Source organism: Equus quagga, chromosome 5 (assembly GCF_021613505.1).
Source record: "Equus quagga isolate Etosha38 chromosome 5, UCLA_HA_Equagga_1.0, whole genome shotgun sequence".
In the NCBI taxonomy this organism is placed as follows: Eukaryota; Metazoa; Chordata; class Mammalia; order Perissodactyla; family Equidae; genus Equus; species Equus quagga.
Genome location: NC_060271.1, coordinates 33,400,105 through 33,426,111, shown reverse-complemented (window position 1 = coordinate 33,426,111; position 26,007 = coordinate 33,400,105). Strand labels below are relative to the sequence as shown.

Below are 26,007 nucleotides of genomic sequence, written 5' to 3'. Positions count from 1 at the left end.
CAAAAGGAGCGTCTCCCTATACAGTCAGATATACTGATCTAAATATTTCAAATATCACTCAAATCTTGTTTGAATTCTATGTTAAAAATAACAACTAATAATTACTAATTTAAATTATGACGGCTCTGGGACTCCTGAGTAATTGTTGAAAGACTGACAACTATTAATGATGGTATTGTGTTATAAAACTCTAACAGTTTTCCGATGTTATCAAGTATCTCACCGAATACTGAGCACTGTCACATAAACAATGGCTTCTATTTTTACTTCTGAAATGGTGCACTAGGCACTAAGGTGCAGCCTAGCTTACATGCACGGATTCTGAATCAGGAGGAACTTGGGGACAGGTATTAACTAATGGACTGGGGATGACACCTTCTGTGCTTTTGCTGTCCCTTATTAGCTATTTAAGGTGAGTATATTTGACTTTGAATCTCTGTTATCATCAACCTGTTCAACTGTTAAGTGAATATTATACTCATGCCCAATATAAAATATCTTACTTTGCAAGAATTATTTTAAATGATTTTAAATTTTGATTGTTGAAGTTTACGATTCATTTACAAGATACTCAGTTTAACACCAGAGGCACTACGCAGAGAAGTGGTTATATGCTGTGGCTGTGGAGCTGAGTGTGAATGATGGCTCTACCACTCACTAACTATATAACCTTCAGCAAGTACTATCTCCTCTGTGCCTCTGTTGCCTCTTCTGTAAAACAAAACATTAGCGCTGTTATGAGAGTTAAAGAAGATAACACAACAATGCCTGATAAAGAGTAAGCACTTAATCAATGATAGCTATTAATATTAAATTCAAGAAATTTTTACGACTAGGGTAGTATGGCTTACTTTAAACATACCTGTTAGCAGGATATCATAAAAGAAAAAAAATCAAGAACAAACCAACACCAACAAAAACCTATTCATATGCTTGAATGAGTAAACAAATGTTTAATACAAGCTCTGTGGAGATAATAAATCAGAGGTTTATTAATCTTAAAAAAGGTATATCAGAGCTAGAGACAGAAAATGTATACATATCAATATTTATAAAGCCCTCTAAGTATTCTGAATCGAGATAATTATATTTAAGTGTTAAGAGCCAAGGAATTACCAGAACAGAAAATTTTATGAAGACAGGCACTGAAAGACTTAAATTTTGAGCAGATTCTTTAATATGATCTAGATTAATAAGATAACATCAAGGCAACAAGGTAGGAATCAGCACCTATCAAACAGGTGTCGAGAACTGGCAAAAAAGAAAAAAAGTAAAGCTGGTGAGAGATAATGACTAACAGAGGGCCTTGACAGCTAACCTGAGAGCCTAGATCTTACACTTCTGAAACACCTCTGCCTCTGTATCTCTTGGCCACACACATCCAGAAACAGTATTTTCTCTGGAAGATCTTTTCTGGGAAATACGTTCTGAAAATGCTTCTCAAGAGAAGCCTCAAAGCAGAGAGAACTGCAGTAGCTGAGGTAATGAGAGTCTATGACATGAACTATAAAGGAAAGGGCGTTGAACAGATGGATAGATAAAGGAATGGGATGGACAGCTGGAAGGACAAGAAAGCCCTGAAAGGATCCTGAGTAGAAGGTGTGGCAGGACTTAGAAAGGGTGGCCCAACTGAGGCAAAAATATACAACAACTAAGTTACATACAAAGGAAATGCAGAAGCATTACTTCTAAAACACGGATGCCTTATGTGTTTCAACCACAAACAACGACCTTGCTTTCCCAGCCCAGCCAGGTGCTCCCTATTTGTGACATCAAACAATGCCCCTAGAATGTTTACTATAGTGGTGCATGTACTATCTAGCTGAGAACACCCTCTCAAGTTCAGGTAAGATGTATCTAGTAAAATACTAAGACAGAATAAAAACAATACATAGTTCAGGCATAAAATACATGAAAAGACAATGTGGTTTTTGGTTGTACCCCGACAGTCCTCTGTTTGGTACTGTGGATTGTGGTGTTTTTGTTGAAACCTACTTCCTAAATTTCTAAACTATAACTTCTCTAACCTGATTAATTTCCATCTGTAGGATTTTTAGCATTAAGTTCTCAGGCTGATGCCTCTGATAGATTCTTATATAGATGCTGGTAGCACAACCACTTGCAGTCCTATTTATTTTTTTAAAATAACAGTTTATTGAGACATAATTCACATACTATAAAAGTCATCTTTTTAAAGTGGTTTATACCACTTTAAATTCAGTTACAATTCAGTGATTTATAGCATATTCACAGAGTTGACCAACCATCACCACTAACTTTAGAATATTTTCATCACCCTCAAAAGAAATCCTATACTCATTGGCACTCATTCTCTACCCTCTCTTCCCCAGCCCCTAGACCACTAATCTACCTTCTATCGCAAAGGCTTTGCCTGTCCTGGACATTTCACAGAAATGGAATGATACAATATGTGTTCTTTTGTGACTTTTTCACTTAGGATGTTTCCAAAGTTCATCCATGTTGTAGCACGTATCAGTACTTCATTCCTTTCCATGGCTGAATAATATTCCATATTTTACACACACATTTTCTTTATCCATTCATCAGCTGGTGGACATTTGGGTTGTTTCCACTTTTTTGGCTGTCTTATTCATTTTTTCTCCATTCCTTTTGGTTTTCTCCTTGCCTTTCTTCCTAATTTTCTACTCCTGACCTATTAACAGGAAGTTAATAATGTTATTACTAGCCTGTACTTTAATGGACACGTTAAGGTTTTCAATGGTACAGACTCTCCTTGAAATTCACTGTTCTAAGCAGACCTTCTCTCTTTCAAATGACGGCACAGGTCTCCTTGAGATGTGTTTGACCCCTGTGAAGATTAAATGACATAAGAGGTACAAATGCCTTTACTCAAAGTTATACATGCCTGGGGACTACTCTAAGGGATTCTCTACCATCTCATGCCCAGGATGTAACTAAGAGCTTTTTGGAGGATACTGAGCTTCTCTTCTGTGGAACATAAATTCCTAAGGGCAGAGATCACAATACCCATTTATTCCGTGTATATTAGTACAGTTTGTAGGGAATATTTGGGCCCTTAATATTAGTTGAAAAATAGAAGTATTAATAATATTTAACATTTATAGAGTTCTTCGTGTGTGTCACTGTGCTAAGTACTTTACATAAACCACATTTCATCTTCATTGTGACTTTATGAAGCAAATACTATCATTATCTTCATTTTTTGGATGAGAAAAAAGACTCAGAGAGGTTACGAAACTCACCCAAAGTCAAAGAGACAGACAAGGGGAAAGGCTAAGACTCAGGAGTGTCTGACTCTTTTGCCTTGATCTTGATTACTACACTTTACTGCTAGTGTTTAGATTAACCAAATACATGAAAAGTTACATTCAGACCCTATGTATATATACTCAGAAGATTGCTGCTATAACTAAATATAAGAAGATCTTATAGTAAAAAGCGAGACTCTTAGAATTTATCTAGAAGGTGAATGCCCCCCACAGCCACCCAATACTCTAAAGGTCTAAGCAGAAATATGAAAGAGGAGTGACAAGGTCAGATCTATATTTTAAAGAGATGACTGGTTGGTGGAGAATGAACTTGAAGGTGGGCAAAACTGGAGCCAGGGAAATGAGAAGCATCCACACCAAAGTGCAGATCTAAGGTAGCAGTAGAAGAAAATGAAGAGGATGGGACAGATTCAACCACCATATCAGGTAAACTCAGAGAACCTTGTTAAATGACTGTATTCGAAAGAAGAGTGACTCAAGGGAGAAGTCCTTCAACAGCGGGCTCAGGATTTTAGCTTAATTAAAGCAAGTGCCACTAACTGAGATAAAGGAACTGGTGTAGAGGAACAGGTGGTTATTTTGGTATTAGACATGCGGTATCTGAGATGACTCTGGGATTTTCCAGTGGGGATTTTTGGCAGGCAATTGGAAATCTAAGATTGAAGCTCAGAAGAGAAGTTGGGATGGAGATAAAAATTGGGAAGACATTAGCATATCCCACTGAAAGCCATCTACTGTTAGAGTAGATGAAATCACCAATGAAAAATGTGTTGAACAGTAAACGGAATTAGAACATTATCCAAATACGAGGGAATTTTTTTGGGTGATGGAACTGTTCTATAATTTGACTATGGTGGTGATTACATGACTGTCAAAATTCACAGAAATGAATGTTAAAAGGAGTGAATTTTACTGCATATAAACTATACCCTAGAAATCTAACAAAGAAAAAAAGGAGAGAGCAATCAGTAGTGTTAAATGCAGTAAAAAAGACCAATAAGAAAAACTTACATCCATTGGAGATCCTGCTGAGGGAAGGTCAACTAGCACGTTGGAAGCATAAATCAGATTATACTAGTTGAATAGTGAACAGGGTAGAAGTAGAAATGGTAGACTACTCCTGAGTAGTTTGGGTGAAACGAAGAGCAACGAGTTTAAATGGCAGGTAAATGGACAGGGAGGACTGAGAGAACGTTTTGGTATGAGAGAGACTTCAGCATATTGATAATGAGAAAGAAGTCCGTGGAGAGGCAGTGAGTACATGTGAGATTGCAAGGGACAACTAATAGAGATCAATCAAAGTTCAGATAGAGACAGGTTTGCAGCTCCAACAGAAGGCTGAAAAAGTTATATTCAATGCACTCGATTTTCTAAATAAAGAGACACAAGGTCATCTGCTGAGGGTGAGGAGGGTTGGGCTGAGGACAGGATTTTAGAAGAGGAAGGTCATAAAAGGAATGGTTGGGGGTGGAGAGCGCAAACCTGTAGAGCCACTTGCATTCACAGTGGTATGACCCAGCAGTGCTCTGCCTATCGGAACTGAAGAACAGAGAAGATGGGGTATAGCGCTGTTTCTCAAAAGGAAAAAGGGATAGGGAAAAAATCACAGATTTTGGTAAGAGGATATCTCAGCTAATCATCCTTCTGCATCTTTGCTCAAATCTCATCTTCTGTTAAGGCCCACAACTCTGATCATGTTATTTAAATACTACAACCTGCTGCCCCTCCAGCATTCCTTACCCTGCTTGGTTATTTCTATCCAATTTAAACTTTCTAACGCACAACTATGGTAGGATCTTTGGCTTCTTCATTCATGAATCTCAAGTGCCCAGAACAATGACTGACTCATAGCAGACCTTCATTAACCATTGTGCTTGAAGGGGGTGGGCTTTCACATCTCTGTTTGAAACTGCACAATGGTATAATCCCTAAATTATTAAAATATTAAAAGAATTTTCTAGAAATTCAATAGAAATTGAACTTTAGATCAATGTGGAAAGCATGTTAGAAAGAATAATAGAAACGGGAGGTAAATGAAGGTTTGGGTTATAACTCTTCCTGTGACCCTGAGAAACCCAATTTGTTACTCAATCGCTTATTTTTGTTATCAGCAAAACAGCAAAATAGGAATAATGGTATGCCAGGGAAGGGTGTGGACATGGCACCGCTTGGCACACCATTCTGTGATAGGCATCCCACATATAAAAGTAGAGGAAGATGGGCATGAACGTTAGCTCAGAGCCAATCGTCCTAAAAAAAAAAAGACAGACAGACAGACAGACAATGGAGAAAAGACATATACTGAAGGAAATGCATTTTGGACACTTTTCTGCAGTAGTTGGGAAAATTGTCTTGTTAAAGATATTGGAAACAGGTCTCCAGACTACTGTGTGCACAGTGAAGACGGACATCAGAGAGGGGGAAAGCTTTCAGCAAGGCTGGGTTTTCCTGAAGACAGCTTTCTCTTGCCTGAGAGGGAACAGCATTCCCCTAAGCTGTCGGGATTGCCCTGTCTAGAAGCAGGTTTCCTTGGGAGGCAGATTAATTACCCGAGACAGGAAAAAGCGCGCTAAACTGTGAATGAAGAATCTATGTCTGTCCATGAAAATATGTATGACTAAGTTAAATTAATATCCAATGAATGAAATTTCAAGGCTCATGTTGCAAAGAAAGCAACTACTATAAATAGTGGGGAAGCGTATACCATATGAAGAGGCAAGGAGCAACTGTGCAAGGTGATTGCCAGAAGACTCGGCATCTAAGCCTGTTAGCAAACTCCACCATCAGGTGTCTGGGCTCATTCTGCAGCACATGAAAGACAGAATTGGACCCAGCACCAGGAATCTCCAGAATATGATTAAGATTTCACTGAGGAAGATAACATGAAAGTAGGAATGACACGGCAGAAATGTACTCTTTAGACAGCCCTGTTGAAAATATTTTTTACAAAAAGGTGGAGAAAACCCATAATTTTAATTTACTTATTCCCAAGGATCATTCAGACTCAAACCTCTGAAAAAGAGAGCTGAGTCCTTGCTTTAAGGATTGCTCTGCTGGTTTTGATAAATGACATGGAACCAGGAACATATAAGAAGTGCTGTTCCCAAGGCTCCAGAACATATTTCTCTAGAGAAATATAAGAAGTTAAATTGTAGGGGTGCACATTAGAGGGGGATTAGGCTTGTGGGACGCTCAAACCGCTGGTAACCTATTCTTGGTCCCAGCAACTAAATCTTCCAGGGATATTTCAAGTACTTCTTAGGAGTGTAAGTTGAGCAAAGATAAGAATTTCAAATTCCCTATCGCTGCTGCTGACCTTCAGACTATGGTTTTCAAATGAGTGTTTTCTCAGGTTAGCCTAACCAAACTGAAAGACTTTTATTTCTCTGGTTTGACGCTTACTTTTAATGTATGCTCCTTTTATACAGAAGTAAACCAAACCAAAAGAAAAAACAGCAATTTGATTGGCTGTATGCATCAGTATTTTATTAGCGTCTGCCAAAACTTACAATCAGATCTCCATTTGAGAAATAAATCTCTCATCTTGCAACCCAAGAATTTGAAAACCATCCCTCCACCTTAGCTGAGCTTACCAGGATATAAGGGAAACTCCTGGAAGCCATGTCAACAAGGTCAGTTGCTGCTACTCCTGTAGCTACTACACTACTGGGGCTGCGGGATGCTGTGCTAGTCTCTACACCCAAGGAGTTTACATTTTAACACCCTTGTGGGAGATAGATCTTGGAGCCCTGCAAAGTGAGGATTTAGAACTGAGATTCTCACAAAAAAGCCCTGAGACCCCTAACAGAGTGACAGCCTTAGTGAAAAGGTAGCAAAACAATAAAACTGAACAAAATAAACCAGTGAACCAACACAGAGTGATGAAAAGGAAGGAGGTTTGGTTTCAGCTGGGTGGACAGGGACTGCTGTCATCCTGAAAATTACTATCCACAAGGAACGCCTCCACATTTTGTTTAGGGTATAAAAGTAGGTTTAGAAGATTAGACTCAATTAAGTTCCAGCTAATGCTTTCCCCAGGACATGTGGTAGATACAGTAAGTACAAACCTGCTTTGGGAGGACTTGCCCTCAGTCTATATCCAGGAAAGTTGAGCTGAAGATGAGTTCATAAAACAGATTTATAGAATATACAAAGAAACAATGTACTTTGAGCAAGAGCCGGAAGACAAAATAGAAAGATTAGAAACCTCCTTCCACCCAAAGAATATCAAATAGTTTTATAACCAAGAGATTAAAAAAGAAAAAGAAAAATCACTACTATTGTAAAAAGGGGAAAAGTTCATGTTACACAGTATATGCATTCAGGAAATTGTACAAAATGAATTTGTGGATGATGTTTTTCCGCAAATTCTAAAATTCTCTTCTCTTCCATACCAAGTATACAAAAACCAGAATAAAAATTCCTAAGACTTCAAGAAATCATCAACTAATACAGATTTTTGCACATTTAATTATTAAAGTGATTATACTAATCAAGTAATGATTCAAGTAAAAAGTGTGGCCAATCTCTGAAGCTTTTCAGAGTACACTGCAGACAAACACACACAATTCTCAGTTTACAAGGCTTGTTCTTCAACATTTAAGCATCCAGAAATGCTACATTTTGCTCCAGTCAGAAATATGATCTAGAACAGTTCTGTGTATTTTTATGCAACACACCTGTCAGAAGCAAATGGTTTCTGAAGCCATCTTTAAAGTGTCTCATCCACAGGAAGAGACAGTAAGAACTTTTCAAAAGTCAACAACAAAAGACTGATACCCAAACCAAATTGTTATGATTTAATAACCCCTCAAATTAAACAAGGTATAGTAAGTAACAAAGTGCAAATAAGATTGTAGTCATTAAGAACATGACAACTTCACATAGATGTATCTAAAAAAAAAATGCTGATAATTTAAATTTTCATTGTTAACTTTTGTGGCAATAACATTAAAAATACTTATACAGAAATGAGAGAGTCAGGAAAGTTTCTGTTAGCCTTATAATTTAAAAAATGTGAGAGTTACATGGGTTCTTGAGGTTCACTTACATTGCATTTTGAAGAGTGTAAGATAAAAAGGGAAATTCCAGAACTTTAAGTTCCTTTAAAATACATTTATAGGTTAAAAATATCATGAAACCACAAAAATGCCAAGACACTTTACTTCCCGACATCACCAACCTCTACCTCATCCCTAATCATGCAAAAGACAGCTCCTTCTTTTCTAGCTATCCCACTTATCTCTGGGCCCTGTCTCACAATATCAGGTCACCTATGTGACAAACTGCTGAAAAGGAGGAGGAATGCCCGGGATGAGTGGAAGTATACTTGGGTACAGGGCCTTACTTTACACTTATTTCAGCTCTGAGGTATGGTTTGCATCTTTGACTTGTATTTCTTATGATTGCTTTGTTTTTCTTCTGTTATTTGTTTTGATTTTTTTAAACATTTACCTTTAATAGCAGCTCCAGTTTTTGGAATTACTGCATCACTAGTTGTTGACATGACAACTCACAGGTGGGTAAATGAAAGGAAACAATGAAGGGTCAAACAAATTAGTGTTCTCAAACAAACAAGTGTTCTTTACAGTGCATTCACCTATAGCCACACCAAAACTAAGATTGTTTTTTCAAAGAATGACTGACAAAAAAAAGCCCCAGGTCGGCCGCGCAACCTGGGTATCATCCAGGACTCCTGCCGCTGATTCAGTGGAGACCTGCTGACGGAGGGAAAGCTTCCGTCCGCGGGGACCCTATAAATCAAGGGCCTTGGGAGACCAGAGAACAGAACTGATCTGAATCCAGACCGGCGCGTGTAACAGGCCCTCCCCCCCCAGAAGAGCCAGTGGGCGCAGCCATCTTGCCCCAAGGCGGAGAGCTAACACGCCACTCTCGACCCCCATCCAGTGGCGACAGGCTGTAACTGCAAATGAATTCTACCACCATGAGAAGAAACCGCTCCTCTACCCTCCAGCAATTTATAAAAGCCCCAGACCAGAAGGAAAACAATAAAAACACAGAATTAAGTCCTGAGGACTTGGAATTAGGTAAACTAACTGATAATGAATTCAGAGCAGCTATAATCAAAAAACTCAATGAGGTAGAGAGAAAGATAGAGAAACAAGCCGAGTTCTGGAGTTACTTCACAAAAGAGATTGAAATCACAAAGAAGAATCAAAGAGAATTACTTGAGATGAAAAACACAATGGACCAGATAAAACAGAATACGGATTCCCTGAATGCCTGTGTAGACAACATAGAGGAGAAAATTAGCATAATCGAAGATAGACAGGCTGAATGGCGCCAGACAGAGGAAGACAGAGAACTAAGAATTTAAAAAAATGAGGAAAATCTCTAAGAGATAATGGATTCAATGAGGAGTAAGAACATAAGGATCATAGGAATTCCCGAGAATATGGAAAAGGAAAATGGAGCAGAAAGTGTGCTTAACGAAATTATTGAAGAGAACTTCCCAAATCTAGGGATCAACGGAGAAAGGTGTGTAGAGGAGGATTTTAGCTCTCCTAGATTTGTCAATGTAAAAAGACCCACCGCAAGGCACATAATAGTAAAGTTGGCAAATAGGAATGATAAGGAAAGAATACTCAGGGAAGTAAGAAAAAAAAAAAGAGAATAACCTATAAAGGAGCCCCTATCAGATTGTCAGCAGATTTCTCTACAGAAACCCTACAAGCTAGGAGAGAATGGAGTGATATATTCAAACCTTTAAAGGATAAAAACCTATCCAGCAAGAATTTCCTTCAGATATGAGGGAGAAATTAAATCTTTTCCAGACAAACAAAAGTTAAGGGAATTTGTAACTAAAACCCCTCCATTACAAGAAATCCTCAAGAAGGCTCTCATACTTGAAAAAAAGAAAAAAGGGAGAAAGGGGACACAATCCACAGACTAGGGAGACCGATGGATAGAACCAGAACAGGATAGCAAATATTCAATTATAGCATTAGGGTAAAAATAAGGAAACTACCAAAACAAGGACGAGCTTAGCACTCTAACTACAAATTCATCACATGAGATGGAATAAGAAATGAAAAAATTATTTAGGAGGGGAAGAGCAAAGGGTCTAAATCAGTATTGGTCGAGTAAGTAAGAGACCACCAGAGAACAGACTATATTATACACGAGATTCTAAATACAAACTTCAAGGTAGACACTAAAATAAAGTACAGAACAGAGTCACAAATCATAGATAAGGAAAAATCTAAGAAACCCAGCAAGAGAAATTGCAGTATTAAATGGGTAATCTAAAGCACACAGGAAAAGAAACGCAGGAAAACAAGATAATGAGCGACAGATTGACAGCATTAAGTCCACATGCATCAATAATCACTCTCGATGTGAACGGATTGAACTCTCCAATAAAAAGACACAGAGTGGCAAAATGGATTAAAGAACACGATCCAACAATTTGTTGCCTCCAGGAAACACACCTCAGCCCCAAGGACAAACACAGACTCAGGGTGAAGGGGTGGAGGACAATACTTCAAGCAAATAGCAAGGAAACAAAGGCAGGTGTTGCAATTCTCATATCAGACCAAGTGGATTTCAAAATAAGACAGGTAAAGAGAGACACAGAGGGGCAATATATAATGATCAAAGGGACACTTCATCAAGAAGAAATAATGCTTATAAATATCTATGTACCCAACACAGGAGCACCAAGATTCATAAAGCAACTATTAACAGACCCAAAGGAAGATGTTAAAAACAACACAATAATAGTAGGGGACCTCAACACCCCACTCACATCAATGGACAGATCATCCAGACAGAAAATCAACAAGGAAATAGTGGAGCTGAATGAAAAACTAAAACAATTGGACTTAATAGACATATATAGATCACTCCACCCTGAAGGAGCCGAATACACATTCTTCTCAAGTGCACATGGAACATTCTCTAGTATAGACCATATGTTGGGAAACAAGGCAAGCCTCTACAAATTTAAAAAAATTGAAATAATAACAAGCATCTTCTCAGATCATAGTGCTATAAGGTTAGAAATTAATTACAAGAAAAAAACTGAGAAAGGCACAAAGATGTGGAGACTAAACAACACACTACTGAACAAGCAATGGATCATTGAAGAAATTAAAGAAGAAATCAAAAAATAACCTGGAAACAAATGAAAATGATAGCATGCCATACCAACTCATATGGGATACAGCAAAAGCTGTATTAAGAGGAAAATTCATCGCAATACAGGCACATCTTAACAAACAAGAAAAATCCCAAATAAGCAACCTTAAAGCACACCTAACTGAACTACAGAAAAAAGAACAAATGAAGCCCAAAGTCAGCAGAAGGAGAGAAATAATAAAAATCAGAGCAGAAATAAATACTATTGAAACAAAAAAGGCAGTAGAAAGGATCAATGAGACAAAGAGCCGGTTTTTTGAGAAGATAAATAAAATTGACAAAGCACTAGCCAGACTTACAAAGAAAAAAAGGGAGAAAGCTCAAATAAACAAAATCAGAAATGAGCGAGGAGAAATAACAACAGACTCTGCAGAAATACAACAGATTATAAGAGAATACTACAAAAAACTATATGCCAACAGAATGGATAACCTAGAGGAAATGGATAAATTCTTGGACTCCTACAATCTCCCAAAGTTCACTCAAGAAGAGGCAGACGATTTGAACAGACCAATCACAAGGAAAGAGATTGAAACAGCAATCAAAAACATCCCAAAGAATAAAACCCCAGGACCAGATGGCTTTCCTGGGGAATTCTACCAAACTTTCAGAGAGGATTTAATACCTATCCTTTTCAAGCTATTCCAAAAAATTAGGGAAGATGGAACACTTCCTAACAGATTCTATGAGGTCAACATCACGCTGATACCAAAACCTGACAAGGACACCACGAAAAAAGAGAACTACAGGCCAATATCACTGATGAACATAGATGCAAAAATTCTAAACAAAATTTTGGTAACCAGAATTCAGCAATTCATCAAAAGAGTCATACATCATGATCAGGTGGGATTCATACCAGGGACACAGGGATGGTTCAACATCCGCAAATCAATCAGCGTGATACACCACATCAACAAACTGAGGAATAAAAACCACATGATCATCTCAATAGATGCAGAGAAGGCATTTGACAAGATCCAACAGCCATTTATGATAAAAACTCTCAACAAAATGGGCATAGAAGGAAACTACCTCAACATAATAAAGGCCATATATGACAAACCCACAGCCAACATCATACTGAATGGGCAAAAACTGAACCCCATCCCCCTGAAAACAGGAACGAGACAAGGATGCCCTCTATCACCACTCTTATTTAACATAGTACTGGAGGTCCTGGCCAGAGCGATCAGGCAAGAAAAAGGAATAAAAGGAATCCAAATAGGGAGGGAAGAAGTGAAACTCTGGCTGTTTGCAGACGACATGATCTTATATATAGAAAACCCCAAAGACTCCATTGGAAAACTCTTGGAAGTAATCAACAACTACAGCAAAGTTGCAGGGTATAAAATCAATTTGCATAAATCAGTAGCATTTCTATACTCCAGTAATGAACCAACAGAAAAAGAACTCAAGAATACAATACAATTCACAATTGCAACAAAAAGAATAAAATACCTTGGGGTAAATTTAACTAAGGAAATGAAGGACCTATACGATGAAAATTACAAGGCCTTTCTGAGAGAATTGGATGACGACATAAGGAGATGGAAAGACATTCCATGTACATGGATTGGAAGAATAAACATAGTTAAAATGTCCGTTCTACCTAAAGCAGTCTACAGATTCAACGCCATCCCAATCAGAATCCCAAAGACATTCTTTACAGAATTAGAACAAAGAATCCTCAAATTCATATGGGGCAACAAAAGACCCCGAATTTCTAAAGCAATCCTGAGAAAAAAGAACAAAACGGGAGGCATCACAATCCCTGACTTCAAAACATACTACAAAGCTACAGTAATTAAAACAGCATGGTACTGGTAGGAAAACAGGTGCACAGATCAATGGAACAGAATTGAAGGCCCAGAAATAAAACCACACATCTATGGACAGCTTATCTTTGACAAAGGAGCTGAGGGCATACAATGGAGAGAAGAAAGTCTTTTCAACAAATGGTGCTGGGAAAACTGGAAAGCCACATGTAAAAGAATGAAAATCGACCATTCTTTTTCACCATTCACCAAAATAAACTCAAAATGGATTAAAGACCTAAAGGTGAGACCTGAAACCATAAGGTTTCCGGAAGAAAACGTAGTCAGTATACTCTTTGACATCAGCATTAAAAGGATCTTTTCAGACACCATGCCTTCTCAGAGAAGGGAAACAATAGAAAGAATAAACAAATGGGACTTCATCAGATTAAAGAGCTTCTTCAAGGCAAATGAAAACAGGATTGAAACAAAAAAACAACCCACTAACTGGGAAAAAATATTTGCAAGTCATATATCTGACAAAAGCTTAATATCCTTAATATATAAAGAACTCTCGCAACTCAACCACAAAACATCAAACAACCCAATCAAAAAAATGGGCTGGAGACATGAACAGACATTTCTCCAAAGAAGATATACGGATGGCCAATAGGCACATGAAAAGATGCTCCTCATCGCTGATCATCAGAGAAATGCAAATCAAAACTACACTAAGATATCACCTTACACCCGTTAGAATGAAAGAAATATCTAAACTAATAGCAACAAACATTGGAGAGGTTGCGGAGAAAAAGGAACCCTCATACACTGCTGGTGGGAATGCAAACTGGTGCAGCCACTATGGAAAACAGTATGGAGATTCCTCAAAAAACTAAAAATAGAACTACCATACGATCCAGCCATCCCACTACTGGGTATTTATCCAAAGAGCCTGAAGTCAGCAATCCCAAAAGTCCTGTGCGCCCCAATGTTTATTGCAGCACTGTTTACAATAGCCAAGACGTGGAAGCAACCTAAGTGCCCATCAACAGACAAATGGATAAAGAACATGTGGTACATATATACAATGGAATACTAGTCAGCTGCAAAACAGAACAAAATCATTCCATTTGCAATAACATGGATGGACCTTGAGAGAATTATGTTAAGTGAAATAAGCCAGCGAGAGATACCCTATGACCCAGCCATCCCATGACTGGGTATCTATCCTAAGAACCTGATATCAGAATTCTCAAGAGTCCGTTGCACCCCTATGTTCATCGCAGCATTATTTACAATAGCCAAGACGTGGAACCAGCCTACATGCCCAGAAACTGATGAATGGACAAAGAAGATGTGGTATATATACACAATGGAATACTACTCAGCCATAAAAAAAGACAAAATTTGCCCATTCACAACAACGTGGATGGACCTCGAGGGTATTATGTTAAGCGAAATAAGCCAATCAGAGAAAGACGAACTCTATATGACTCCACTCATAGGTGGAAGTTAGTATATTGATAAGGAGATCAGATCGGTGGTTACCAGGGAAAAGGGGGGGTGGGGGGAGGGCACAAAGGGGGAAGTGGTATACCCACAACATGACTAACAAAAATGTACAACTGAAATCTCACAAGGTTGTAATCTATCATAACATTAATAAAAAAAAAAAAAAAAACTAAAAAGCCCCAGGTCATCATCCCACCAAGGAAGAAGGTTCCTAAAATTAACGGCACTATGAATACTAATGCCGACGGAGGCCAGTCTGTTGAGGAAACAGGTGATTTACAAACATGTATGATAAATTTCTCTCTGTCCCAACTGCCGTGCATTGTTTGCTTTTCTGCTCTGGCTCACCATGTTGAACTGGATATTCTACCGACCCAAGGAACCAGACACTTTCCATGGACGTGCAAGAGGAAACTGTCCCAAGAATTGAGTTGAATGGGAAAGTCATATCTTAAAGTAGGAATCAGGTATTTGATTTGTCAAGCTTCCCTATCAGACAGCTCAAATTAGATAGTAAATATTGGAGATGGTGACTAAAGCCTCCCCAGTGCATATTTAGATCAACTTCTGGGGGAGGAGTCATTTGTCAAATGGCGTAATTCAACCTAACAGGTACACTGAGAGCAAATTATATTGCGTAGGGCAATGTTGTAGGAGATGGGCCATGCCGACTTGTTAAAAGTCACATTTTTATGGGTTGTAGACTCTAGAATAGTTGATAGGCCTTACATAACTTTTGAAAAAATTATAAAAACTCAATGGTTAGTTTCTAAGATCCTAGGTGATGCTACATTAAGAAGAAATAATTTTGAATTGGGAAGAATACTTTGATAATACTAATGATAAAATTAATATTACAGGAAAAACGAAAATTTAAAAAATAAAGTGGAAGAGCATTAAACTTATCTGTGAGTTAATCAGAAAGTGCACTTTCATTTTTCAGAACTAGTTATAAACCTTTGACATTCTCATTGCTACTTTCCTAAATCCAAGATTAAAGAAGAGGTCTGGTACAGAGGAGTTCCTTTAAGTTTAGGATTGACTGGGTTTTCAAATTCTGCGAAGATAGGATCAAGGACCATTGACCATGCTAGGTTTAACTGGTTTCCAGCCCCAAAGCAACAAAATTAATCACCGAGGAACAGATTCATATGAACGAGGCAAAAAAAAAAATAAAAACAAAAGACACATGTACACTGACATATACCTTGGAGGCATTTTGCATATGTGAAATTTCATTTGCATTTTTAGACAATGGAGTAACTCTTTTGCAGGCTGCACTAAAACACACCATTGAAGAAATCAGACTGGGAATTTCAGCATTCATTTGATGTTTCAAGAAGTCAAGGAAGGTAGTCAACTAAAAAATAACTCAAATACTGCTTCTTTTTCATGTTCAGCAAGCATAAGATAATTAATGGCAGAGCAGCTTACCTGGGACAGGGCTCTTTCTTGAACTTAAGTTTTGAGAATCCACAATCTCTTCCGTTTGTTCATCTGCTTCTATCTCTATTTTATTCTGAATCTCTGGTGCATCTTCACTAAGGCAAGTTCTTATGTTCTCGTCCTCTTCTAAGACTCTCTGGACTGCGGTGGGAGCACTAGCAGTATTAACATTAGTGGTGGCAGCAGCAATAATGACTGCCGTGAGAGGAGGAGAAACTGGAGGAGTTGGAGGAGATGGAGAAAAGGAAGGAACTGTGGAACGGGTGATGGGAGCTGGGACACACTCCACTTTCATTTCTTCTGGGGGACTTTGCAGAATCTCCAGTTCAAGAGTCAATGGTAATACCTCCTGTTTTACTATTTCCACAATGCTCTCCGTGGCTGGTAGTTTCTCACTAACTCCATTCATTTCATTAATTAGGTTAGTACTAACAATCAGTGGACTATCATTAGGTGCTACACTACAAGATTTCTTGCATATATCATCATCAATTATGTCTGTTGGTGAAGGATCTGATGTTTCTGTGCAAGATGCGGGGCTGGGTACAGGAATTGTGTCTTCTTTTGAGGAAGAGAGTTCACATCTATCATCTATAGCAGTGGTGAGTATTGGCTGGCTACTAAGAGCAGCAGAGGTTGGGGAAGCAATTGTACTTCGAGCAAGTGGAGAAACAGTGGTAGGTGATGGAGGCAGAGGAAGCTCTGGTATGGATTCCACTGCAGTAGTTTCAGATGTCTGGCCTGCTTGTTCTTTCTTCTCTCCACTAAGAACTAGCCTAAGCACTGGGGAAGGAGACTTTAACACTGGATCTGGTTTTGGCTTCTCTTCTAGGAAAAAAAAAATAAAAGAGTTTTAAGAGTAATTCTTGCATCAGAGATTATATTGTATATTTTAAGCTAATTCTTTTATCTCTTACCATAAATGATGGGCAGCAGAAGAGAGACCAAAATATTATTCTGCCACTTGAAAAGCATGATCATATTGTCTTTTCTAATTACACCCACTATACTTGATCTCCAATACATATAAAGTTTATTTTGGAGTAAGAGAAGGAATCAACTCATTAAATGATTATGTCAAGAATACAACAGAAAAAGTTCATCACACCTAAAGTTAAACCATTCTTGAGATGACAGTGGGGCTTTTCTTTAAGGTAGAGAGACCTTCATTCATCTCTACTGTATCTTGTTCCCTGTAGAAAATTTTTCTACCAAAAATACACCATAGTGGCAGGACAGTTCAAGGGCAAATAACTTGAGATTAAATTATTATAAACTGATACTTTTTATTCTCTATATTTCTGCATTTGAGGGAATTTTTATAAAGAATTTTTATTTGTATAAAAAGCTATGTTTTAAGAGAAAGTATCATGGTGTCATTTATTATCAATGAAATTTACTATTAGCGAAATCAAGTTCTTAAAGATAAAAATTCATTTAGAAATTAACTTAACTTTCATTTTTCAAAAGAGCTATATAACCAGAAGTAATATGAAGGTATAAAAATGGAAATTTGGGGCTGGCCCCGTGGCCGAGTGGTTAAGTTCGCGCGCTCCACTGCAGGCGGCCCAGTGTTTCGTTGGTTTGAATCCTGGGTGCCGACATGGGACGGCTCATCAAACCACGCTGAGGCAGTGTCCCACATGCCACAACTAGAAGGACCCACAACAAAGAAGACACAACTATGTACCAGGGGGGCTTTGGGGAGAAAAAGGGAAGAAAAAAAAAAAGGAAATTTATCTTGTATCTTCAATTGTAAAAAATATTCTTTATATTCAGAAAATCAAGTCCAAGAAAATAAGAACATAACATATATTTCTGAAATATCCGAGAATGTAAATGTGTGTCTGTATAGACAAAAAAAAGAATGAAAGCAAGAGTGAGAGATAAATTGATAATCATAATAAAGGTACCTTAAAAGTACAAGGAACTCTAATTCATGAAAATTTCCCTATTTTAGAATTCCAGGTAAACTGATACGTGACTCGTCCCTGGGAGGATGAAGCACAGGAGACTTACACTGGTTGCCAGACTTGTGCTTCCTGAGCACGAAAAACAGGCTCCATTGGAAAAACAGATACTCGTGAGTTTGTTTATCAGATGTAAACAACAATTTTAAGCACTACTAAAAGACAATCTAAACAGAAAGGGACTTTACTTTCTCTGCCAGAAATCTTTATGAATCAGTGAAAATGAGTATTTACAATAAATTGCAGTTAAGTCTGTCAAAGAAAATATGATCTGTAAATCAGATAAATAGATGGTAAATATTAGCATTAAGCTGTTAAAGGCTAATTCATTCACTGTAACTACTTTTACTGGCCTTAAAATTCACTTTAATATGGGGATAGAGGCCAGGACTTCGTAAACTGAACTCTGTCTATTTACTGTAGTGAAGAAATAAGATCAATAGAGGCTCTCACTGCCAAATCCCTCAGACGAAATTGCCAGGACAAGAGACACAAATATTTCACAGAAAAGTCTATTGTATGTATTATAATGAGAGACATATATAATAAATATGTATTTATTAAAATAAATATCAAATGAAAATAATTTCCAAGTCACTGGAGTAACTGCTACATGGGTCACCCAGATTACATGATACTACCGTGAAAGCACATCAGAATACCACCCTTTATGACCAGTGAATGGAACCTAGATGTAGTAAATTAAACAAGAGAAAATGATAATTCTCACATTAACAGTCTAATGAGTATGTTGATTCAATTATTAATTTGGGGAAATAAAATTTCTGATATTAAAAAAATCAAACAAAAGCAGACCTAAGACTGAAATAATATACTCTTGAGAAAAATCAAACATTAATGAAGAAAATCAGAAACAAAAAAAGTTAATTATTTTCAGAGCCCTTCATTCTGAAATAAAAGTCCTTAAATTCATTCATTAAAGCTTTAATACAGGAAGCTGGAAAGTATAATAGAGTAGATCTGAATAAAGAACATTGATTTTTATCTAAGAACTTTCACTATTAAGAGTATACTTTGCAGAGACATGATATAGTTTGAAACCTAATATATTGCATTAAATATACCATTTGGCTATCTTTAGGAATTTGTGGAAATTCCATCTTTAAGAATTTTTTCTAAGGGAATAATCATGCAAGAGTGAGCAAAGACAGAGGTCTGGAATATATAAGGCAACACTATAATAGAAAAGAAAAAGGGAAATAGACTAAATGTCTAACAATGGGGGACTTGTTAAAGAAATGGTGGCCTGGGCATCTAATGGTATATTATGCAATCATTTAAAATAGGCTTTTAAAAGAGTATTTAATGATTTGGAAAGCTATTTATAATAAAAGATATGTTTTTTAAAAAGCAGGGCACGGGGCTGGCCTGGTGGCGCAGCAGTTAAGTTCGCACGTTCCACTGCGGCGGCTCATGGTTCGCCAGTTCAGATCCCAGGTGCGGACATGGCACCACTCAGCAAGCCATGCTGTGGTAGGCATCTCACATATAAAGCAGAAGAAGATGGGCACGAATGTTAACTCAGGGCCAGTCTTCCTCAGCAAAAAGAGGAAGATTGGTGGCAGATGGTAGTTCAGGGCTGATCTTCCTCAAAAAAAAAAAAAAAAACCCCAAAAAAGACAAAAAGCAGGGCAAAACACTGTATGTAGAGCATAAACCTAATTTCGTAACTTGAAAAAATACTAAGATATGCACATGGGAAAGTCTGGAATTACACACAGTTTATTAACAATGGCTCTGGATAATGAAATGAGATAGTTTTTTCTTTCTGCTTTATCTATGGTTTCTCTAATAAGTATCACATTGTAAAGAAGAAGGAAAAAAACTGTTCCCTTTTCTCATATGGTGGTGGCATCTACCAGCTAGATGGGTGGCTTTCTGTTGCCTTGAGCCTCATGTGACTCAGAAGGTGCTTAATGGGCAGAGATTAAGCATCCTGAAATCTGAAGGATAGTCTCATTTGACAGAGAACAGTCCTGTCCTAAATGCCAAGAGAGCCCCAGCGGAGCTACACTGCTATAAATGGTTGAATTACAACAGAATAGCTATTCTACACCAAGTGCTTTCAAAAGGCCTGAAGACCAGGGCACAAATAACTTATTTGAATTATCCATACCGTATCTTCAGTACACTGGGCTGAACGAACTTTCTCAAAGAACATCAAACAATAACCATTTAAGCTGTGTCTACACATCATCAACACCAAAGATTTCAATTCATTCAACCATCTTTCTCTCTATAAACAAAGTGGAGGTCTTCTCTGTCTCTTTATAAAGTACCAAACAAATGGGAAATGGAATATTTGTCTAGAAACTTGGTCTTCATGTAACCATTCCAGCTGTTCACATCAAAAATTCTGAGAAAACCAGAAGCTTAATAATGGCAGTTAACATTTATTAAGCACTTATTATGTGCCAGGAACTGGGTGAAATACTATGCATACATAGGTCCTTTAATACTTACAACCATCACTGGGGTAGAAACTATTATGTTCATATTCTACAGATGGGGAAACTAGAGATTTTAGAGATCCTAGGTCAAAGGTCATATAATTAGCAATGCTGGAACCCGAAAATGATTTCAAATACCATATTCTTCTAATTCAGAGAAAAAGGCTTATGGAAAAAGAAGTATTTAGGTGAATCAAGCTGGTGGGAGACTTTGGGGCTAACATAGGATTCTGTTACCTAGTGCAAATCCTCAGAAATGATCCTCCCATTGAAAGAGAAAAACCAATCTGAGTGCAGAATGCAGAATCTATTGATTCTGGGAGTAGCAGAGCAATCTTTGAAAATAGTGCATTTTAACATCCTACTTTAATTTCAAAAGGAATCTATAGTTATGAAGAAAATTTTAAAATTTCTTTTAAAAAAACTCTGAAAAATGGTGAGACCTTTCTAAAATTATTTGAATTTATATACATGTGGTTAAAAAAATACTACCCTGAAAACTATTTTATATATTTACTGGCAAGCTATGGGTAGAATTAGAAATAGAAAATTACCTTACTGAGTTTTCTGGAGAATAGTTGGTACTATGAGGAAAACAGCAGTAGTCCCAAAGAGTTACTTATAAGCTCTATAAAATACACTTAAAATGCAAGTCTTTCTTTTCATCAAGGTAACCTGAAACATTTTCCATTTTACTCATATCTATGTCGTATATCAAATTTGAAATGTTGATTTTATAATTCAAATTTCCACTAGGTGTAAAAGACTGAGAAGAAGCCAAGAATTCTGGAAATCAAGGCCTAAATATAACACAACGCAGAGGTCTCATAATCTAAAAATCTTATCAGGTCAGAGTTATCATCAACAAGGTATATTATGACTTCTTTACATTGTGGTCCAGCTACAAAGTCTGCATAGAGGATATAATTTAAGGCCTCTCTGAATGATAAGTATTCAATACGCTTAGCATAATTCTAATTAGTAAAAGGATTACAACTGTGCAAAAGTAATGACATAAAGTTTTAAATGGAATACCTTGAAAATAATTTTGCACTCAGATTGAAAATATTCTTAATTTTTACTCAAAACTGCTTTCTCGGGGCCGGCCCAGTGGTGCAGCAGTTAAGTTCACATGTTCTGCTTTGGCGGCCCAGGGTACCCTGGTGCAGATCCCAGGTGTGGACATGGCACCACCTGGCATGCCATGCTGTGGTAGGCATCCCACGTATAAAGTAGAGGAAGACGGGCATGGATGTTAGCTCAGGGCCAGTCTTCCTCAGCGAAAAGAGGAGGATTGGCAGCAGATGTTAGCTCAGGGCTAATCTTCCTCAAAAAAAAGAAAAAAAAAAAACCCACAAACGCACACACACAAAAAACCCCACCAAAAACAAAAACAAACTGCTTTCTCGTTGGAGGTAGGAAGTGGTCTTCCACAATGCCTACAAACTGCACTCCTACAAGGTGAATGACTTTAATACTAAAAAATTTACTGTTAAGCGTGCATGATTCTCTAACCGTAAACAAAGCTGAAATAGGTGTCTGACAGCGCAAGTTTTATAAGCATGCCAGGTTAGGGTTTGTTACCTATCTTTTGGCCCAAAACTATTTTATAAAACAAATACAATATAGGACTTGTCTCTGTTCAAGTTTCCTAGGCTCCTCAATACTCAAGGGGGAAAACCACCATATTATCCTGGCATTCTGTAAAAAAACATTGAAATCATACATCAGAAGTCTGTAAGTGTGATTAAGTTGCATCTAGTAAAAAACCAACAATATTAAATATCTCCATTTTATGCACCAATTCCCAAACTCTCTTTAAAGAATAATTTTTAGAAAGTAAATTTACTAACAACCAGCTATAGAACATTAAGGAGTTTAAAGGAATGAATGATTCAAGAAAATAGAAAACACACACAATTTCCATTTATTCTTAGAATGAAGTCAGAAACATTATAAAAGCATGCTCAAAGTCATTTGCTTCCTCCTGTGCCTGGTGAGAACTGTCTCCCAACTTTAGCTAAGGTAAACCTACATCCAACTAGGCAGAAAAGAGAGAGAGCCTGTGATATCCTACTTTCTGGCATGAGATTTCCCTTAAAGTTTTCTATACATAATCCAAAAGGCAACGTGTATTTATTTCAACAAACATTTGGCACTTTATGTTCACGGTCAATAGGAGTAGAGACCTTAGTAAGATTCCTGCATCAATAATAATGGCTATAATTTACTAAGCCCTTTTTATAGGCTAGGCATGTCCCTACAACAACCCTGTGGCGCAGGTCTTCTTTATTCCGTTCTGTAAGCGAAGAAATCAAAGATACACAGCATACTGACTTACCAAGAACTCAGTACTCTCTCCACCTGAGGCAACAGAAGCCAAACTTGTAAGAAGAAACATTTTTTGTTTTTAAAAATAGCAAGGTACACAGGAGCATGTTGAATATATAAATAAAACTGTGGTGCTCTTGCAAAACAATATATACTTTGATTTATTCACCCAACCTTGTTGCAAAAACTGTTTAAGGAAGCTAAGTTTTTACCTATAAATATATGTTGACAATGAGACACTAATAAAATGTACAAAAACCTTTTACTAATCACCCTTTTTTATTTTCCTAGAGGCAGAACACCGATTTCCCATCTCAAACCTTTGTTTAAAAGCGGGTATCTAAAGAATCCTCAGATATTTTACTCTTAAACACTAAGGACAAGGTAATTAATTTAAAAAGACACTAAAGAGGGAGGAAAACAGTCATACACAAACCTTGCTTCTGGTCGCTAGCTGCAGTGACAGGGGTGCTGGCAGCAAGATGAGCGCTCTCCACAGTCCCATAAACGACAGGGCTGTGCTCGGGGACCTGGCTGGGCAGCTGCTGGGATTTGAAGTACAAAAAAGGGTGATAATGAGCGTGCGAACATAAAAACTAGCAACATGGAACCCAAGCAAGTGGGGAAGACAGAGTGGGGCAGGAGATCACAAAATTAAAAAAAAGGGAAAGCAAGGAAAAAATATATAGGCCAGTTTAATAAATCCAAAAAGTACACAAGAAGACAGGAAAGGAAAGGAAAGAGGCAGCAGGGAAAGGGAAGGAAAAGAGATGATTACTATTAACCACAGCAAGAGACAACAGCACAACAATCATTAGCACAAAACATTCTCTATGTTCCTTCCAAGGACAAACAGACTTCCCACCTAACAATAGATGTCATACCTGAGAGGGAATTTAACATTCTCCCAAAGACCAAAAGGATTTGGTCAACTTCACTTATAAACTACCTAGCAAAGTAGTTCATCTGCCAAAAGCAGGACAAACAAAACATGATGGGTTTTAAAACCAGTTACTGATTCAAGAAAACAATACTGAAGGGTGATTCTAGAATTTGTACACATAATCACATGGGTGAAATGCAACTTGGAAAGTCTCTAAAGGCACTTTCACCTTAAAATGTCTTTAGGTTCTGAGTCAAGGATGACATCTTTTCAGAGTCAGAAATCTAAGTAAAATATCTGGCCTTTCAGAGCTAAGAGGAAACTCATTTTCACTCAGCCAGAATTTTGGAATCACCAATGTCCATCAAAACTCAGCAGAGTAGGTTGAAGCGATTTCAGCAACTGTTTAATGTAAAGGGAACAAAAATTACACAAAAAAGGACAAGAATACTCATTCTAGATCACAGTCCACCCAGGTAATTGTTCTGGATTTGAGGGCTACACAAAACAAAGCAGTGTCTCTCCTCGGAGATGTAAGGTCAATTTTTTGATAGCTATAATCTTCTACACTGAATTCTATCAGCCCCATCACAGCAGAGCTCCCCGCACAATTCTGATTTTCTTTTCTTTACTTTTGGAGGGGAGGGGGAAATTAGGTATGTACAATTTTGGGTGGGTAGGGCCACCTAAAAGTGAGAGTTAATAAAAGATATTTTTAAGTCAATAAGTCCCCCATAAAATGGGAATATAAAATGAAATATATCAGTTTAGAGACATATCACTTATCTTATGTCATTTAACTAATGATTCTCTTCAGAATGTACAACATGCAATTTACAGTTGACTATATATGGATTGTACAGAATAAGAGGAATGGGAGAAATACTATTATTTAACCTATTTATTACACCATCAAAGTGCTCATATTCCACAATTACTTCTAAATGAAGACTACTAAAATTATATTGTCATATATAAAAAATGAAGAGTTACTGTTTTCACTTTGATTCATGGCCAAATAAATGAATAGTACTGCCATCATTACTCTACTCTGAATCTTTAGTTACATTAGAAAAGAATTATATTATTGAAATTTAAAAATTAGGAAGCCTCCATAGCTATAAATGAAAATATGGACTCAGTTCAATTTTACAGTTGAAAACCGCTCTAGAACAAAGGAAAGATTCTATGCCACTTAGCATTTATTCAACAGTCATCTGCATATCCCAGGAAAGAAAGATCTATAAATTGTGTCATTTACCTGAAAGGAAGAAAATATTAACTATTCCAACTCCCTGGGAAATTACTAACAATGGAAATGGGTAATTGCTAGAAGTTTAAGACAGTAAAAGGCTATTGATACCTATAAATCTGTATAGATCAGAGAGTTTTTTCAATCTAAAAATACGTTCAATCATATTAAAGAGACAATTCACAGACAATTTCAAAGCAACAAAAACCTAGAAAGATTTTACGTACAAACATTTATAAGAAAGGAGTGAGATAACATGTCGGTTAAATCATAGTTCCAAATATCTAGTACATAGTTAAACAGCCACAAAATGCTAAGAAAGTACTGTTTCCTCAGCTGTAAAACGAAAAGAAACTAAAGATCCTACAGTCCCTTTCAGCTTTAACATTCTCTAACCTTCTGATGCTACCAAGAAAATGATAATATATTAAAATACAATATAATTTAATACTTTGATCTTGTTTGATTAATTTTCATTTAGGATAATCTCTAATTTTAGCTTAACCTCTAATCTCTTTTCTCCCAATGAAATAACTATAAATAGCCTGTTACAAAGGAGTTCCTTATCTTTCCAAAGCACAAATAATTATAGCTTATTTTATCTAATTGGTAAGTGAGAAAAATCAGGAAACATACTGAATATTGTGACTCAAAACATTACTTCCAATGCTGTATGCATTCTGATCCCTATAAGGAAATGAAGCCTTTGGGGAGCTGGAGAACATAGGTACATGATCTCCACTGCTGAGAGTATATTTAAGGGATTTCAAAATCATGGTGCTTCAGTTACTTTCACTATGGGTGGGAATGAAAATTTATAAAAATCTTTCTGGAAGGGCAATTAGTATCAAAATATAAAATAGTTCAATAAAGATGCTCAGGAAGTCAGAGTTAAAAGCTTAGGGTTGATCTGGCAACTTCACATTGTTGCAGCAGTTCATAGTTTATGTCAA

The 26,007-nt window shown here is 37.2% G+C and overlaps 1 protein-coding gene across 15 annotated transcripts in view; it reads right to left on the bottom strand.

Annotated features, from left to right (window-relative positions):
• EIF4G3 (eukaryotic translation initiation factor 4 gamma 3) overlaps positions 1-26,007 on the bottom strand; it is a 314,955-nt gene that overhangs the window by 104,614 nt on the left and 184,334 nt on the right. For 11 of the 15 annotated variants that reach the window (XM_046660843.1, XM_046660844.1, XM_046660849.1 and 8 more), the window contains 2 exons: positions 23,356-23,464; positions 16,136-16,975 (listed from right to left, as the gene is read on the bottom strand). In XM_046660843.1, the coding sequence (XP_046516799.1) occupies positions 16,136-16,975; positions 23,356-23,464 (949 nt within the window). The remainder of the gene's footprint in view (positions 1-16,135; positions 16,976-23,355; positions 23,465-26,007) is intronic. The other 4 variants (XM_046660845.1, XM_046660846.1, XM_046660852.1 and 1 more) reach the window with 1 other exon arrangement.